Here is a 19971-nt window from a genome sequence, read left to right as displayed (position 1 = left end):
CTGGTCCATGGTCGGGGAGGAAATAGAGCATCGCAGTTTCAGAACAGGGCTGGACTGGCCACCGGGCATACCGGGCATTTTCCCGGTGGGCCGCGACCGTAGGGGGCCAATAGGCGGCAGGCCACCAGGAAAGGTCCGGGCGTGCTGCCATTCTGGGGTAGCGCCCCCCCTGACCCCCCCCCGGCGTGCAGTGCAGGGGGGGGGCACATAATATTATGTTGCCTATCTGCGCGCTGGTTGTGGTGGGCCGGTCTGGGCCAAATTCACGCGAAAATGCCCGGGCCGAATTTTTGTCCCAGTCCAGCCCTGTTTCAGAACGAACCTTTCAGAACGATGAGTGGCCCAGGAAATAATTCCCCATTCATTTTCCCCATAGGCTTTTCAAAAAGTGTTATTGAAAGCCAACACGGCTTGTGACGAATCATGACAATAAACACAATGTTTTGGGCAGATCAAATAATTAGAAAGAAGAAAAAAAGGCAGGGTACAACACTTTTTGTTTTGTTTTTCTTCTTACTAATTATTTGATTGGCCCAAAACATTGTGTTTATTGTCATGATTTGTCACGAGCCGAGTTGGCTTTGTCCGTGGCGTAAACGTCTTTAAATAAATAATTTTGTCTATGGGGAAAATGAATGGGAAATTATTTCCTGGGCCACTCATCGTTCTGAAAGGGGGCGGGCCTAGCCTAGGCCTACAGATTTGTAGCAATTGTACAAATTATTAGACCATTGTCGAATGTTTAAGCATGTTCCATTCATGTATAGCCTAATAAGCCTATACTTTACTTATAAAACATTTTCGAAATATCTTTTGTTTGTTTAACATTTTGGAAAAAATAGACAATTTAACACTGAGGTGGACTCTTCCTTGGTGTCGCCCACCTATCCTGTTATCCCCATAGAGTTGGTTACTCTTCCTTGGTGTCGCCCACCTATCCTGTTATCCCCATAGAGTTGGTTAGTGGTTACCCCTCAGGTTTGCAGGGCATCTTTTTATTGTCGCACCCTCTACTGGTAAATGTCAATTATTGCAACACCCTTGGAATATAATCGTCTAGCAAAATTGCTTTCAGCTTGTAGCTATACTAATGGCCGCAAGACCTACATTATTGTGGTTATTAGGCTATAGGCTATCATTATTCTGACTAAAACAGTTCAACATTTTCACCGCCTAATTTGTCAGTTAGTTTTGTAATTTTCCTTCGAATTTGAAATCAGTTATAGATTCATTCAACCGCACTCAGATTTAGCAAAAATAATCTCTCGGCTCTTATCCTTAATACTTTGCTTATTACTATTACATCATGCTTTTTGCAGCCTGCATGCCTGTTCAAATTATAAGTCAGAAAACTTTGGGCTTGGAGCATTAGACATACACTGTCACGATAAGGAGCAGGTTGACCTTACAGAAAAAACATGCACTGTGTCCCTCCCTCATTGAGTAGCATCCACCACGGCGCATGTTTGTGCGCTTATCATGTGTATAGGTTTTTACATGGATTTAATTATACCAGCATGCAACACTGCATATCGATCCACTGGTTATTTTTTTAAATCCTTCATTCTTTGTCCTTCAATGCTTATGCTAGTGTGCAAGGCAAGCCACAGATATCTCTATGAAACTCGTTTCAGCACTGGAGCTGTCCCAAACGGATGATGCTGCGTTGAGTTGATGCATGCTCGCGGTTCGTGGTGCTGAAATCCTTTGCTCTCTCTCTCTCTCTCTCTCTCTCTCTCTCTCTCTCTCTCTCTCTCTCTCTCTCCCCTCCCCCTTCTGTCCCTCCCTCTCCATCCCTCTCTCTCGCTCCCTCCCTGGTCCTCTCACACGCACAAAACGCTCTGTCATGGCGTCTTCCAACAATGTTACCCCCACCAACTGTAGCTGGTGGCCTATCTCAGCCTTCGATGAAGACGGCAAAATCACAGACGGGGAGGAAAGCGAAGAACCACCGATGGCAGAGCCCAAATTACCTTTCTCAAAAGACAGGCTCGTTTTGTACCACTGGACGCAGTCCTTCACCTCCCAAAAGGTATACGCTAATATACACTATACAGCACGAAGATGGAGGTGTTACATCTCCTTCGTGACATATAGGCTATACTATAGCACGGAAGTGTGTGTGTGTGTGTGTGTGTGTGTGTGTGTGTGTGTGTGTGTGTGTGTGTGTGTCACCTGCGTGTGCGTGCGTGCGCGTGCGCTGTGATCAAAGCATGTTTTTGTGCATGGTTATTATAACACATGGTCTATGCAACATGGCATTTGAATGTTATCCTGACAGATCTTTCCTTTTAGATATTAGGAAACCTCTGCAGCATGGGACACAATTCCTCGACATATAGCCTGAATTCATGATCAATATCTTATGCACTAGCTTATGTATGAGTATGAGTGGATGATTCATTCATCTCATAAACAGTAACCTTTTATTGATGTGCAGGGTCTATTTTCTCTCTGTATAGCATGTGAATGATGGTACACCTTATGTGGTCTGACACTGACACATGACAGTCTAAATAATTGATTAAAATGAAGTATCTCTGTGCAAACCAAACCAAATGGAGCTGGTTTTCTCCCCTTACTTTAAGTGAATATAACCATATAACCATAACCATTCTTTACCTTGGTAAAGAATATATATTTCCATATATGGAGGCATTGTGGACATAAGAGCAACAGAATGTTACCTTCAGAAAGGACACTGAATACAAATAAAATGACATAGACATATTGTACAGTCTTGCACAGCATTAGCCTATGTCATTCACTATTTTACACACAGTTGAGTGAAGCAGATAAGTCAATGTTATGGAAAACCTGCATGTGATTATGTGATAATATACTGTCCACAACCTTAGATGCACAGTCGTGTGGTCCAGGGCTAAAGGTTTATCCTGCCTGTTAAACATGCAGGCTAGCTGTTGCCTCTGAGGCTGATTGGAGCCATTGTCACTCAGCAAAGTTGTAAAGACAAGGCTCTCAGTCAAGACTCTGGCTCCAATCTAAAGTAGTTATTTACTATTGCTTGAGGCCGTTTTGAACATAAATGCTATGATTTATCAGAGCAAAATGCCACCGTATGCTACTTTTATGTCAGATACATTTTAGGCCTAATATGTTTGGTGACATACGAAGCACATTAACTTGTGCATGTAAAATAAACAACCTACAAACAAACATACAAAACAAAGAAGTGTAAGGTATCGTTGATCCTGATAGCAAAGCACATCGTAGTGATATCAGAGATATGGTATCAGCTCTCACAGAAGCGTAATTCAGCAAGCTGTGGTCTGGAGAAAAAAACATATGTCTGATAGATAGTACGTGAGAAGGATGGCAAATTATTGATACCTGAAAATTACAGCACTGGCATTCTTGAGGGCTGCATATTAGAGAATTATATGTTCAACATAGCTTGTAACCTTTTGCCGTTTCATATCTGCATAGAGCACTGTGTGCGTCAGTACTCCAATACTACTGTGTATATATAGTCAGTAATGCTATGTTGCTGTTGTTCTTGATAGAACTGTTAGATTGAACAGAACTCAAGATGTGTTATAGTAAGATCAGAACATGATAATATGCTGTAGTAGTATATCACTGTGTTGCATTTTCTGTGTAGTGTGTAGTCCTATATGACCTATGGGCAAATGTCTAAACAGGCAATATTGGCAATATTACAAAGCAATGACTAAACAACTCATTAAGTAAGAAACCGTGATTTTGTTTTTAAGGCCATGACTATGGGTTTTCATAGAAACATTTAGATTTTCAGTAGGCCTATATTCATTTCTATCTAGGCTTACTGTAGATTTCAACAGCTTCTCTTTAAATGTCTCAAGTTACTTAAAAATACATGCATTTGTGGCATTTTGTTAAGCTGTGCACATCCCTCCAAGTTGTCCAAACCAGAGGCCTGTGGTGACTGAACACTCCCTGCCTCTTACTTTAGTATTTTGCACACCACTTGTTGTCTCCATTCAAACCCTATTATTCTTCGTCATACGACAAATAGCAAAAATAGGCGTTCTTCAAGCTCACAATGTGTCCACGGTCGTGATGCGACTTTTTAAAGATGTTACAATGTTACAATGTTTTACAGTGTTTTAGAAACCTGCCCACAAATAGTGATATCAGGATTAAAAGTTAGTCTTTGATCCATGAATAGGCTAACTCTCTATAGTCTATATGGACATTAGCTTGTCCTGCTAGTAATGGATGTTGACTGACCAAACTGTTTTTGTGAAGGACCACACTAAAGTCTTTGCTTTCTTTGGTTCTGCAATACCATTATTTCTTTTTAAATTTCTGAATTGTTTCAACTCAGAGTTAGCCCATTCATTTTATTTAGATGTTACCAGACATATAGACAGAGATCTCTGTTCGTCTGGCTACGCAAGACTAATCTCCCTATTCTGTATCTCCGATATTGAGAACATACCGCTTTACTGCTCTGTCTCCTAGATGAAAGGTCCTGCAGCTCTGTTCAATATTATAAAGATTGATCACATGTCACCAAATTAACAATATAATATGTTGGCGCTGGTTGTTCCAGCACCACAGACCAACCCTGCTCTAGACAGCTATGGCCTCCAGCAGCATGAAAAGGGAAGTTAATCATTTGCACTTAAAACCTTTTATTGTAGTTCTGATGTTTAAATTACTTCTAACCCCAGTGGGTGCGGTAGGCATACAGTTCATATCATTGTATTTACTGTGTCATCTTACCTGCCCATCAGCAATACGTCTGCAGGGGTAGTGTAAAATTCTTTAGTTTAGGGAGTACTTAGCTGTCATCTGTAGCTTGTGTAGTCGGCTAATTCTGCATGCATTCACTATTTAATTTCCAGGTCCGTCTAGTTATTAATGAGAAAGGTCTAATCTGCGACGAGAGGGACGTGAGCTTGCCTCTGCAGGAGCATAAAGAGCCTTGGTTCATGAGGCTGAACCTGGGCGAGGAGGTGCCCGTCTTCATCCACGGAGACACCATTGTCAGCGACTACAACCAGATCATCGAATACCTAGAGACAAACTTTGTGGGAGGTACAATAACATTCTGTTGTTTTTTTTCTGTTGGAGTAGCTGCAGGTTAAGTTCTGGTTATGCAAAAAATAAACAAGCCACAGTAGAGATGTATGCTACGTATGTGCTCGCCGAGAGTTTGGAAGCATACAGTAGCCTACATTACACAGCAACATCTTGTTAATTTAACTCTGGTATCAGAGATCATTAACACTCCAGATTGCATCAGTTGCAGAGGCAGTGTGCATTCCATTATGCAATATCCTTGGAGTATGAATCCAAGAAAGGCCTGAGGGATGTTGAGTATGTCCTTGTCTTAGTAAAGAGACCCTTTGTGCTCACTCATCCACAGCAGGAAGGGTTGATGCTTCAGGGAACCACTGACTTCAGTAGGAGAGGATATGGTCCAATCCCTGTCCAGTAACTTTAACCCATTTAGTCCTTGGGCCAAGACCCTAGATTGAGGGTCAAGGATCTCAGTGAAACTATTCTTAAAGTGACCACATACCCATGGCATGGTGTGGTAATCAGTGCCACCATTACAATACAATCACATTTTTACCAAGTACTAATACCAATATTGCATATAACTTTACAAATAAGGTATCTAGCTGTATAGCAGTGGTTTTCCTCTTTTTTCCTGGATTTTGATTTCCCATAGCAGTGGCTTTCTACCCTTTTCATATCAGGGTCCATTATTTATTTGGCATTTGAGCCACCGACCACCGTTGGATGAAATGTAGCCCTCTCGTCAGATTGGATTTTGTCCACATTTCCATGCTGTATCATTGATGTTGGTAGTGGTACCATAGGAGATATCAGTCGTGTTCATAGAACTCGTCAGAGTCTTCTTCGTCTTCTTGTCAATGCTCTCCAGTGACAAGGAGATCAACCAGTGAGGTTGGTAGGACTGGACAACAGGACTACACTGGATTAAAATCATCATTTAAGCATTAAAATAATATTTGCACAACATTTCAAGATTTTTCAAAAATAGCAGCTCTACAAGATCCTAGCGCGGCATAAAGAGACACGCTATGAGCTTGTATATCTGCTATTTTTGAATAGCCAAAGTATAACATGACACCGATGCTTCCCGGTTTTAATCGTTAACTCATATAAGAAGGAAAGCAGCTGATGATGGTTCGCGATTTGATGCGGTTAAAATAGCATGATTTACTGTACTGGTGTAGTTGTATTCCAAATTAGCCACATAGACAACAATTATTCCTGTTAAATGTTCCATGATAGGTAGAGTTTAAACTAAATCGATTTCAAGCTGCTAATCAGCGAAACGAGATCTGCTGAAATGCATTTCCTCTGTGTCCAAATCCCCCCTGGCAATGTAGACAGCAGTTGGCTCTGAGAGTGCAGATACCTGTATCTCAGCAACAAGATTTTATACCTGAGCAGAGGAGCCTAGTGTCCACTACTATAGTTGATAGAGTTTATACCTGAGCAGAGGAGCCTATAGTGTCCACTACTATAGTTGATAGAGTTTATACCTGAGCAGAGGAGCCTATAGTGTCCACTACTATAGTTGAGATGCAGTGGTTTATACCTGAGCAGAGGAGCCTATAGTGTCCACTACTATAGTTGATAGAGTTTATACCTGAGCAGAGGAGCCTATAGTGTCCACTACTATAGTTGATAGAGTTTATACCTGAGCAGAGGAGCCTATAGTGTCCACTACTATAGTTGAGATGCAGTGGTTTATACCTGAGCAGAGGAGCCTATAGTGTCCACTACTATAGTTGAGATGCAGTGGTTTATACCTGAGCAGAGGAGCCTATAGTGTCCACTACTATAGTTGATAGAGTTTATACCTGAGCAGAGGAGCCTATAGTGTCCACTACTATAGTTGAGATGCAGTGGTTTATACCTGAGCAGAGGAGCCTAGTGTCCACTACTATAGTTGATAGATTGTATACCTGAGCAGAGGAGCCTAGTGTCCACTACTATAGTTGATAGATTGTATACCTGAGCAGAGGAGCCTAGTGTCCACTACTATAGTTGAGATGCAGTGGTTTATACCTGAGCAGAGGAGCCTTGTGTCCACTACTATAGTTGAGATGCAGTGGTTTATACCTGAGCAGAGGAGCCTAGTGTCCACTACTATAGTTGAGATGCAGTGGTTTATACCTGAGCAGAGGAGCCTAGTGTCCACTACTATAGTTGATAGATGTTATACCTGAGCAGAGGAGCCTAGTGTCCACTACTATAGTTGAGATGTAGTGGTTTATACCTGAGCAGAGGAGGCTAGTGTCCACTACTATAGTTGAGATGCAGTGGGGGGGGATCTATTAAAGCTCTCAATTGAAATGCATACTTTGAAACATTGGCTGCGTTGAATTTGGTCTTGTTTTATTGATTTACTTTTCTGTCAGCACTTAAACCCAGACTGCGGGAGGCATTGCATCCCACCTGGATCATGTTCAGCCTGAAGGAGAACTGCTGCCTCCACGACAGTCAGTCCATGTGTAGTATGGCCCTAAGATGCTCAAATAGTCACACCCCTGTGCTGCAGCAGACCACCTGCCATGCCCAGGTCGGTCTAGCTGGGATCGATTATTCAGAGTCCTGGAACTCTGCCAGATGCAGCTCCACCCTCCACAAACCTGTACTGTACAGAACAGGACAGGACATGCAGCCATGGGGATGGAATGGAACCTCCGGTACAGCTAACTATCGTTCTTTCGTCAGTGTCCCTGGGCCGTGTGTATGACTGCCTTGCTGCGACCTGGTTCGCTGTTGCTCTGTTTTAAGTTTTAATATGGATTCTCAGCAGCCAGCAGGTGGCCAATCCTTTTATTACAGTGTGTCTTACATAAGTGACATAATTGATGTGTCATGTTTTTCACTTGTTAAATACTAATATACTACTCAACTAATTTGGTTTTGTATACCACACTATTTTAATACTTGATGCAAATGCTTAGTGTTGAGTGGCCGGGGACATTCAAGGTGGCGGTAGAGGACAGTGGCGGTAGAGGACGGCTCTATTTGTTGCTGTAGTTACCATGCTGTGTGCCAATCTAATGGCTGACATCATGTTATTTTTGAGTATGTTTGTCTTTAGTTCAATGTTTGTTTTGTAAACGCCATTGACAACGAAGGGAAAATGTACGTCATAATGTAACTCATTACGTCATATTGTCTCTTTATTGTTAATGCGTTTAATGTTTGTGTTGGCACCTTTTCACCATTACATCACCTAATCAACATGAGTTAGACTTTAATATATTAGCGCCCCTCACTTCACACGGGTGTGATTTGTTATGCTTGCTTGGCATTAACGTGGGTTGCTTAGAAACCATGGGTGATCTACAAAGTTGTGATGTTCCTGGGAACTGGGAAGTTAGACTAAAAATACTATGTAGTATTTTGTGAATATATTGTCAACAAACAAATGTACAATCAATCAATCACCAGTGAATATATGCATGATGAATATACATCTATTGTACAATGAACTTGAATTCAATGGATATATAAGTACTGTTTATTTAAAAAAAAAAAGAATGCCATTAAACATCGTTTAAATCAATTATATTTCATTGAAGCAACTCTTTAACATTGTTTTCATACCATGGATGTGATAAGAAAATGTATCAAACATAATTAGGGAATTATTAAATATTAAATATTACCGGGTGTACCAGTCTGGGCGTTTGAGTTTGAAAAAAGATAAAACATTTGATTGATTGAGTTGTACAATGTTATACAACCCTAAACTGATTTAGAATACACTCTGTAATTGAAAGACAGCTGACTGAACATAATATTGGCCAATATGTCAAATATGTAAATATTCCATATAATGACATGGCGTGTGTTACAATTGAACCACTTTGCAAGTCCTTCTTTGGTGTTGCTTACAGACCAGAACTAACGTGCAGTCACTGCAGTGTCTAAAAACGATGCAAACTAATGAAGAACATAAGCATGCAGACATCCATGTCGATTTTAGCTTATCAACATCAAAGAAAAGATTTGTAGACCACAGATACTCAAGGTGAAAATTGAATTTGTTTTACGCATTTTGAGAAAAGCCAGTTTTCCATCAATAATTCCCAGTAGGATGAAGGAAAACACTTGAAACTTCCTGGGCACGAAGAGTACGTTTCTGTACATATACTGACGCGATGACGTCATGATGGCGTTGACCAATCAAGAGATAACGTGCATGTTACAACCATGCCGCGTTACAACTGTGTCGGCTCTCCCCTATCTAATACATTGTGGTTGTCAGTGCATGTACTGAGGAACTGTCTTGCCTGAAATGTCCATGTGGCAATAAATAGTAAATATGGAGTGCTGTTCTTTCCTTCTTTGTCCAGGACACCGTCTTAAAAATGTGTTGAGCGTGTTGTACATTAACCAATGAATCGCAAAATGCATTAAAAGTGCTATAAGTGTATATTGTTTGTGCTATATAACATGTACATGATCTCACCTTCAGAAACAGTGGCCCAGCTGATTCCTGATGAAGGCTCAGTCCTCCATGAGCGTGTGCAGCAGTACCGTCAGCTTCTAGATGGCCTGCCCATGGACGCTTACACGCATGGCTGTATCCTCCATCCAGAACTGACCACTGACTCCATGATCCCAAAGTACGCCACTGAAGAAATACGTAGTAAGTGAAGCCAATCCATCCATCCATCCATCCATCCATCCATCCATCCATCCATCCATCCATCCATCCATCCCAAGGCGTTCCTAGGCCAGTGTGGAGATCTGCCCCACGATGTCCTCCAAGCTGGACATACCTGCGAAACGTCCCTGGGGAGGCGACCAGGAGGGATTTTTACTAGGTGACGAACTGAGCGTCTCACCTTATCCCTAAGGGACATGCCAGCCACCCTGTTGAGAAAAAAAAAGATTTGGCTGCTTGTACCATGAACATATATGGATTGCATATAGGTGTGTAACAATACATTTTAACAAATTAACTGTTTCTGACGGAATGCTCCGTCATACAGTATAAGCTTATTTAATTATATAAAACGGGATCGCTGCAATCAATTGTTTTTGAGGGCCTCCTATATACAGGTGTAATGTTTGTTTTTCCTTAACGGGTGTGATTTGTATTTGAAATGATGTATTGACAAATGTACTGTGTGGTGTGTGTGCGTGCGTGCGTGCGTGCATGTGCGTGTGTGTGCATGCATGTGTGTGCATGCGTGTGCATATGTGTGTACGCCTGTCAACTCAGGACACCTGGCTAATGCTGCATCAGAGCTACTGAAGCTGGACCACGAGGAGCCCGAGCTGCCAGAACCTTACCTCTCCAAGCAGAAGAAACTCATGGTGGGTTCACACAACAGACACCAGTGTGTTACTGTATAAAATGCTGATGCTAGAACAAGTGCAGTTCAAAGTTCAGTGCCCCTCCCCCCTCCCTTTAAAAGGTATTGCTTCCAGCGCCCCCCAAACATTTCTGTATGCCCCCTGGGGGGTAGAGGATAATATGATCAGGAGAACATCTCTAGATTGAATTTCAACAGATTATTGAACCTCCGGTTGAAGTTGTCCTCAAGAAGTATGTACAGTACAGCTCTCCATTGTAGGCATAGTTGAATGACACCTGCGTGGCTGCGCCTTTCTGGAAGAAGCTGTGCAGAATCTGCTCAGCCAGCAGTCGGTCTCTGGTCACACTGATGTTGTTGTAGTCCCCCTGATCATATTGGCCTCCAAATACAAATATCTTTGTCCCGATGATGGTGACAGAGTTCCACATTAAAAATGTGCAGGAATGTCTCTGGCGTTAATTAAAGACCAGACCATTGTGGTGGTGTCCAGCTTGTAGATGTTATTATCGCGTCTAAACCAATGTTTGAATCCTCAAACAAAAGAGTAGTTGTGTAGAGAAGTGCGGTCTACATTGTCTATGCACGCTGTCATTTTAATGATTCAAATGAGTCATTCCTGTTTTCCTGTTTGTGTTGCACTTTGTGTGTACTGGCAGTAATTTAGTTAGCACCATGCTGAAAATATATGAACATGCATGTTTTGCGTATGAGCTGTATCGCTCTGCCCTGAATGCAGCTTCTATTCATTAGACTGAAGAGATCCATGTGCACTGATGCATGATGGTAATCCATTAAATGAGCTTTTGATAAGAAGTAGTTGTTGACATTCAGTAGGACAAGGAACAGATAGTGATGCATTGATAAGGGTTTCCTTGCAGCACGTTGTTGCAGTGTGTGATTATGCGGGCACAGAAATAGGGTTTGTATGTAAATGAACATGGACATAATGCATACACCGGGGTTATGCCTATCCCTATTTTATCATTGTCATTTCCAAAACATTTCAAAACATTTAATACATTCAGATTTATTTTCAATATTTAATGTTCATGGTTAATGTTTGTTTTCAAAAATAGACGATAAGCTCACAACACACCGCAAGGCGACACGTTATGAGCTAGTATTTTCCTAAAGGATTAGGGCTTAAATGTTTAATACAGTATGTCATACAGTCCAGTGTACATACAGTGCATGTGGCTATGACTGCCGATGCACAGATATGAGTCATGACATTAGGATATAATGCAGGGTACTGTTAACAGCCTAGCAATTTTACCTGTTTTTTATGCTGCTTGGACAGGAACCTACCCTAGCAATATGTGATTCCAAGTCTGTCAGTTCCATCCTCTCTATTGCCCCACCTTACTATGGCAATAAAACACTGCAGCTTGTTCTTCCGTGTTATTGATTTTTTATTCCAATATTTGATGGACTATGTTGACTTGCTGCGTTGTTCTTGTATCAGCAGTGTGTCTGCAGCTGCACTTTACCTTAGGCCAGGGCAAAATAACAGCAGTTGTATGCCTTAAAAGTCTACCAAAGTATTCAACACTTAACACTTTGTTGCTGTTGGGTAGATCCTTGTATCACCATAGCTTTTAGATTTTTTTCATATATGAATGCCCACATACCTATTTCATACTTTGTCGTATGACAGTATCGCGCAAATACCCACAAGTGAGCTCTCTTTGAAGATTTTCACCTTTTGAAGATTTTTGAAACTTTTCACCTATGACGTGCCAAAAACAGTGACGGCAGGTTGAAATATTTAACCAATCAAAAGTATTAACAAGAGGTTGTAACTAAATATGAATTACATTGGATCCATTGGAACACAGGTTATTTTTTAATAGTAATGGTTTTGGACATACTGCACAGGTTTCTGTCCGTCAGCAACAATTGTACAGAATGTTGCATTTGGACTTGAGATGCACATGTTCTATTGTGTTAACAGGCAAAAATCATAGACCACGACAATGTGAACTACCTGAAGAAGATTCTGGGAGAGCTAGCCATGGTTCTAGATCAGGTGGAAGCCGAACTAGAAAAGAGGAAACTTGAGTATCAAGGTATAATATTACTCCCATTTATTAAGACACTATTAAGAATGCATTTTCATTAGGACTGCAACTATTGATTTATTTATTTGTTGATTAATTGAATAACTGAATAATTGCAAATAACTGATGTACAATCTGACAATACTTGGGAGTGCAATGCATTTTTACAATATTGGACATTTTTTTGTACATCAATTTGACTACCTATTACAGTAAGATCTTTTCTTTTGCCAGGTCAAAAGTGTGAGTTATGGCTATGTGGACCTGAATTTACACTAGCTGATGTCTGTCTGGGAGCCTTGTTGCACAGGCTCATGTTCTTGGGACTTTCTAAGAAATATTGGGAGGACGGCAGCCGACCCAACATCCAGTCCTTTTTTGTGCGTGTGCAAAAACGCTACGCCTTCCGAAGGGTCTTGGGCGACATCCACACTACCCTCCTGTCAGCAGTTCTACCCAACGCATTTCGGATGGTAAAAAAGAAGCCACCATCTTTCTTCGGGGCCTCTTTTCTCATGGGCTCCCTCGGAGGAATGGGTTACTTTGCCTATTGGTTTTTAAAAAAGAAATACATGTAGTGAATGCCCCTTGTGTTTAATGTCTGTGTATATGTGTGATGTTTCAACTTTTCTGTAATGTTTTATGACTGCAGGAAACATATGAATCTATATAGAGAACACTATTACTGTTATCCTGGGTGAACAAAGAATATTAAGAACATTCCATAACAAGGAATTCTTGACAGCACATTTTTCTGGTAATCAATGCCTTCATCTACAGTAGTTTTTATTTGTGGTAACGTTCAGGTCTCACGACTTTAGTCCTGCACAATTCACAATTCATTCACATTTTCATTTTGTTGGAGGCATGGTCAAGCCATAATGAGAATTTCAACCAAATATTCTTTACAAGTACATGTAGAACAGGAGAAATAGACAATTAGGCATAATGGAATGAGGTTAAAGCATCATCTACGGGGGTTACCAGTCCACAGCATGTCACTCAACCACTGAATTTATAACCATTATTCATAGTATTGGCGTTCACCTAACTGCTCTTCACTCCTTTATTGGCCTGGGGTTTTCTCTGTGAAACTTCAGGAGATTTAAATGACAAATCATTTATGATAATTGCTGTGCTACCAGAAACTGCCAGATGAGATGAATGATGGAGGTAAACATTCCCCTATCGTGCATCTGCATAGACCAGTGGCTCATGTCTGTACAGTAGTAGGAATTTGGGTGTTGCTGTTTTGAGTGACATCTTGTGGTGGTAACATAACATTCCAACTTTTGCATTGGTGGACACACCAGTGCTTTTGGAGGTCTCTGCATAACCAAGGACAGATTTAATTTCATTTCAAGGTTTCTTCTTGAATAAACGTTTAATAACACAGCGCAAGTTTATAAGCATGAACTCTGAAGCACTTAGTGTTTTGTAGATTGTCTGGGCCGGGTAGAGTAACGCCTAATTTATAGTCATACCTGGCATTGCTTAGGGGGAATAACTGATTTTCAACTAAATAATGTGACGCATCATGTCACATTATTAATTTGTTAAATAATAATTACAGTATAATACTAATACTAATAATTATTATATTTATTACTATTATGAATATGAATATAAATTTGGATTAATTCAACCAGCACTACGTAAATTTCATGTCCTTTCTGGGATTTGAATCCCCTACGCAAGGAAAGAATATTTTACCATTAGCCTGCTTGCTTGCTGAGGGGAAGAAATAGAATTTTCAGGCAGTACCAATTGTCAACCACTAAAGGTCATACCAGACCACAGAATCTACCTTTCTCAATAGAATAAAAGGGAGACCAAATACAACCACCGCAGTTGGTATAGTTATATTGTATTTTCATAATCTACCATACAGATTGGTCAAAATAGCATTTTATTTAGTAAAAAAACCTTACATGGTGTAGCTTTATCCCTCACCAATAACAAGCAATACATCACTGGCTTCTTACTGCCCTTTAATCCTCCCTCCTGACAGATGCTAGATTGTTTTACTGAAGATAGATAGATATTCATAATTGCACATTTTGTTGAATTTATTGAAGGGGAACTTCACAAGTATTTAACATGGATCTAATCGCTCTATTGTAAGTTGGCCAAGTGGAAATCTGACATAACTCTTACCAATGCGTTCTGTCTGTGTTGGTCCCATCAAAGCGTGTCCAAGCATTTTATTTTACGTAGGCTGATGATGATATTCCAGCGCAAGCATCACGACACTCACAGCACAACACATTGGGAATTCTAATGTCAGACTCTCGCATGTCCTCCTCACTGTTGAATGACAGGATTCAAATGGTTTCAAACTTGGATAATGAGTGGGGATGGTGTAGACAGGCTGACTCATCTTAAGGCAGGACGGAATATGAAGAGGCTAACTTGCCTTTGCCCAAGCAAAATGTTGTCAGCTCAGTCACAAATTGTCATTCATTTTGTTCTGTTGAGCCATCCTGATATTTTGGGTCAAATTTGGGGTTAACGTTGCACAATGTTATGGTTCCACTCCAGTACCACTTAGGTTTCAGTTCATAATGTTATGAACAGACATTCTTACTGTATAATGTACAGTACATAGACTAAACCTCTTAATGGGAACTGTGACCAAAGCCATTCAACATTGATGGACCTACAGCACAGTGATTATTTTTATGTCTGCACCACTAGATCACAAGCGCGCGCACACAGCAGTAAGAACACTTATGGTTCGATATGCATCACCGTGGAACATGAACAGGGTTTACACTATCTTTAAAGGAGATTATCGTTCAACTGAAATTAGGCCTTGGACGATGAACAAGACAAACAGTCCCAGCGACTGGAGGCCAATATTTAAGTCAGGATGTGCCACGTTTTCTTTTGCCACGGAAACTGCAGGTGCTTATTAACTACATAACCCTATATACTGTTTGGAGGTTGTAGATCTGTACTGTAGAAGTTTTTTTAGGCTTGGATTTTCATTTTTATTATAATTGCTAAAAATAAGGAAACTAGGGTTAATGTGGTTAATAAAACGCTGCGTGACTAAATGCTATCGTGTTTTAACCAAAGATGATGATCAGCGCTCCTTTAATAACAGTGTCTGCTTGCAAGGAAATATCTGATGACTCTGGCAAACTTATTTCTCATTTACAAAACTCTTTTGTAAATGAAAAATTATCAAACACCTATAAGTTTTTAAAAAAAAGGGGGGAAAAAAGTGGTGGTTCATTATGTTTGTTACATTATGATGGGGAGAGCACTTGCTATATAGCCATGAGTTTAATTATTTGGGCTCAATCTTTTATACATTGCAGAGTCTAAAGAAAGTTATTTTAGAGGGAAGGGATTGTATTCAAAATCTTGCATATTAGCAGTGATGTAAATGGCAAAAAGGTCAATTGTAAAGATGATGTCTAGGCAAGCGTAGGCAAACTGTACACAGTAAAATCCACTGTTAATTTAACTGCGTACAAATGGAACCAAATGGCTTCATAACATTGATTCCATTTGTACACTCTGAGATAAGGATTTTACTATATACTATGAACTATTTCTTATGATTTAACGATGGGTCTATTCTGAGTGTATGTCAGCATTGTACAAAGTAAATTTCCTTCGGTTTGCGTTTGGATTGACAAACTTTCATGTATTTTGTCAATGACCGAGTTGCAAGAAAAAGCTCAACCTGATTTATGCTTTGCCGTATGACAGTGTCTCACACCGAAACCTAGATCTACAAGACAATCTTTGAGCTTGTAGAGCTGATGTTTTGTCACACGACTCCGTCACGACGGAGCACAAATTAGGTATCACACTCCACGACCAGCCTGTCATTGTATATTCTCTGATTATCACAAGCACCTTTGTTACGACTCCACTGCTAATGCTGACGCAATCATTATCCCTGAAGATTGGGCCTATAATTCTTGGATCACACAAAGAGTTCAAGTTGGGAAATCCTAGTTGTTATTTGTGACCATTATATTTCACAATAGTATTTTTTTATTTTTTACTTTTAATTTTTTATATTTATACATTTATTTATGGTGCTTTTATGATATTTGTTCATAAGCCTTAATTTATTCAGTTGCCATCAATGACAAATAAATTGTGAAAATTGATTTTTCAGAGCTCCGTTTTTTCTTTCATGGAGCCCACAGAGTTTTACACTGTTAAAAAACACTGTTTTAAAGGGTTTTTACAGTTTGTGTCAAACTGTGATCCTCTGTGTCATGTTTTACAAATCCAAAAGATAACAAATATTGTCCATGAAAACTGTTTTAATGTTATGATTATCTTGCACCCAAAAGAAAGCCATGCGCACATACTGTCAATCTGTAAAGTGTGGCCTACTAGAGAGAATTGGTCTATAACATGGTAATGGCACTTTAAAGTAATCATCTTTACCAAGCAGCTTATTATCTTGTGACCACAAAGCATGTGCTGAAAATACAGTAAGAATATACCGTAACATGACATTCATAAAATATGAACAAACAAGACTACTTCACTGTGTTGTTGTTGGCTATATTGCACAGTGAAATATGGGCAAATTCATAAAAAATCTAATGAATGGAACAAAATCATACCAAATCAAACAAAACAGATGGTTCCTTAAAAACCTAGATGGAGGTAAACATTAAATCTGTATGAAATATCGGTCTACTACAGTTATTTAAACTGACATGCACTTGTTCTATTGGCGGTAACATTAATAAAAGTAGTCGGTGCTAAACAACTCTAGAATTAAAACATTCTTTAAGTGTTCCTACTTCCTACTCACCTACACCAATTTACATATAAATAAAACAGGCAACAAAGAATGAAACAAATGATGCATAAGCACCAGGGCGGCTGATGGTGAGAGGTCAAAGCTAGATGTCAGTGTTTTATCTCAGATTACAGAGAATTCATTTTGGGAACAGCAGCTGCCAACTGTGACTCAACGACTGCAAACCAATCCCCCTGTACAAAATTACCTTTCTGTAAGGAAGGAAGAACTCTAAATAGCATGGTCAACTTGGACCCAGAGAGATGGAAATATCCAACTTTAATATGTGTTATCATTTTCGGTTTAGTTTGAATACTTGGCATCAATATTGAATGAGAATGAGCATGTGTTAGGTGTGTTGCTTCTGCTCTTTTGGCTGACGGTGAGGAGGGAGTCCAGGAGACAATGGCTTTAGATACCACACCCGATATGTCACATACCACCCCAGTATTCCACACAATGTTCCTAGCAACTTGTGAGATGGGTCGTGAAAGTAAACCGAGGTACACGCGAACATCCATGTCCAGATCATCACAATTCCATTCAGGGCTACATACAGCACGCAAAGAACAATTCTTGGCAACGTAGACAAAGTAGCGGTGTTCAGGTAGGCCATGGGAGCAATCTCTTCCCAGATGAAGAGGGCAGAGTAGGTGAGGATGAAGGAGTGTCCTGAAATGTCATAGCCTTGCCAGTGGAGGCCAGCCCTCCTGCAGATGGCTTTTGATGTGAATTCGTCATTGAGGATGTCCATAGATTCAGTTTCATAACATGAACCAGTGACATCCTCGATGTAGAAGAAAGTCTCAGTGCCTACATACCAAATGACTGTGGCTACCACCAGAGAAAACAACCGCCGAAATAGAAAGAACACATTCCGGTTGATGGAAGAGTTGGAGAGGAGGAGGAATGGAGTCAGTAGTAATATGGTCCATCCCCAGGACACCTTCACAAAGTACCTAAGAGAAGAGAAGATAAATAACATTACCAATAAAATTTGTAATAAAATGCCTACAAGCCAGTGAACCCTTGTATGGTTTCCTCAGCCATTGCTCTAGCCCGTCTCCGGACCCCCCGGGTTGAGCTCCTTTGGACCCCTACCACGTAGGGTCCGGTATCACCGGCTTCAAGCGACATGGGATGCAATCTGATTTACCCTGACTTAGCCCTGTGCTGCGCTGTGGGTGTCACGCTGACATATTCCAAACGAAGCATATGAACGCTATAGGAGACAACGAACCATCTGACCCCCCCCGCGAACGGCTCAGAAGCCGTTAAGTATTTTTAATGTTTGTACGACCGTTTTGGCAGCTACCTGCGACAGAGGCAGGAACGCGCAGATAGTCAGTTCCGGCGCTCTGTCGCAGGTGATGGAGGCGGTACAATAGGATGTCAATAAGGAAGTCAAGGAAGGAAGGAAGAGAGCTGCCAAAACGGTCGTACAAACATTAAAAATACTTAACGGCTTCTGAGCCGTTCGCGGGGGGGGGGGGTCAGATGGTTCGTTGTCTCCTATAGCGTTCATATGCTTCGTTTGGAATATGTCAGCGTGACACCCACAGCGCAGCACAGGGCTAAGTCAGGGTAAATCAGATTGCATCCCATGTCGCTTGAAGCCGGTGATACCGGACCCTACGTGGTAGGGGTCCAAAGGAGCTCAACCCGGGGGTCCGGAGACGGGCTACCATTGCTCCTGTGTGTGTGAATGAATGTGTATGTGAATGGATAAATGCAATTGACATTAAAGGCACTATATAAATGTGCCATTCATTTAATTTAACATTAATTTACCAAGAACAAATGTGGCACAGTGGCAGTATGCGAATTCAGCTCTTGAATGGCTGACGCCGCGGCCTCTATCAAATTATACAATACAAGTTAAATTGCGTTATGGCTGCATTGGCTGCATGCCATTCCCTCATCTCATGTGGTCCTTGTGAGTCCCGAGTAGATATTTTAGTAAAAAAGAATCTGCCAGACTTTCAATAAAGGGAGCTATGACTCATAATCTGATCCGAGACGAGTGGAGTGCAGTGCATGAGTGCATGGCCAATGTATGGAATATTATCCATTCTATCATCTTTGACCCATTATTTACAAAGTCTTTACAATTCAGTTCTGAAATCTTGCAGCCAGGTGCCAGGTCACTTTATTGTCCAGGTCAACTCATGTAAACGTACAAGGTACATACAACTGCTACAGCACCATAACGTTATGCCAGCATTGCCAGCTAGCTAAAGCTAACATGTCAGCATTCTTTACTTACACATTAATGAGATTTTTGCTGCTGCTGAAATATGTCTTTGGGACGACTTCTAACTCTTTTAAAATTGATCCCACGATTGAAAGGAGCAAAAATATCCAAGGAAAGTTTTGTCGGACAGAAGTTAATCTCCAAAGTGCAACAAACTTGTCCACAATGACATCCAGCCGTGCCATGTTGACTATTGAATGCGGACGGCGGACGTCGTTCATCCCAAGGGCAGCTCTGACGTCAGTGCGTTTTGGTTTTAACGAATGAGGGCTTTGCTTGGGAGGAACCCGGAAGCCAAGACGCCATGTCCAGACCTTTTGGGCCTTTTATTACTTATTTATTTATTATTAATCATTCCTTTTTAATTACTCTATGGTCTACGCTGCCTGCCAGAAAGTACATAGAAAGGGAGGGAGGAAGGAAGGAAGGAAGGTGCACCCTTTCCTGCTTTTCCCAAATCAGGAATGAATCAAACTTTAGTGTGCAATGTGCATAGCACCCAGCCGTGAGTGGCGGTAAATGCGTGAATCTAGTTTGCGT

The 19971-nt window shown here is 40.8% G+C and overlaps 2 protein-coding genes across 2 annotated transcripts; one reads left to right on the top strand and one right to left on the bottom strand.

Annotated features, from left to right (window-relative positions):
* Positions 1 to 1846: 1846 nt before the first annotated feature.
* gdap1l1 (ganglioside induced differentiation associated protein 1-like 1) lies at positions 1847 to 12972 on the top strand (the record flags this gene model as incomplete). The annotated part of the gene is made up of 6 exons (XM_079517310.1): positions 1847 to 2032; positions 4851 to 5043; positions 9485 to 9658; positions 10238 to 10332; positions 12289 to 12403; positions 12629 to 12972. 6 exons carry the CDS (start codon positions 1847 to 1849, stop codon positions 12970 to 12972), a joined length of 1107 nt encoding a protein of 368 aa, XP_079373436.1.
* Positions 12973 to 16666: 3694 nt separating this feature from the next.
* fitm2 (fat storage inducing transmembrane protein 2) lies at positions 16667 to 19669 on the bottom strand. The gene is made up of 2 exons (XM_079517344.1): positions 19444 to 19669; positions 16667 to 18136 (listed from the first exon to the last, which is right to left on the bottom strand). Exons 1-2 carry the CDS (start codon positions 19650 to 19652, stop codon positions 17527 to 17529), a joined length of 819 nt encoding a protein of 272 aa, XP_079373470.1. The 5' UTR covers positions 19653 to 19669; the 3' UTR covers positions 16667 to 17526.
* Between the last annotated feature and the right edge of the window lie 302 nt (positions 19670 to 19971).

This window comes from Electrona antarctica (assembly GCF_951216825.1).
Source record: "Electrona antarctica genome assembly, chromosome: 2".
Lineage (NCBI taxonomy): Eukaryota > Metazoa > Chordata > Actinopteri > Myctophiformes > Myctophidae > Electrona > Electrona antarctica.
This window is presented reverse-complemented; position numbering and strand designations above follow the sequence as displayed.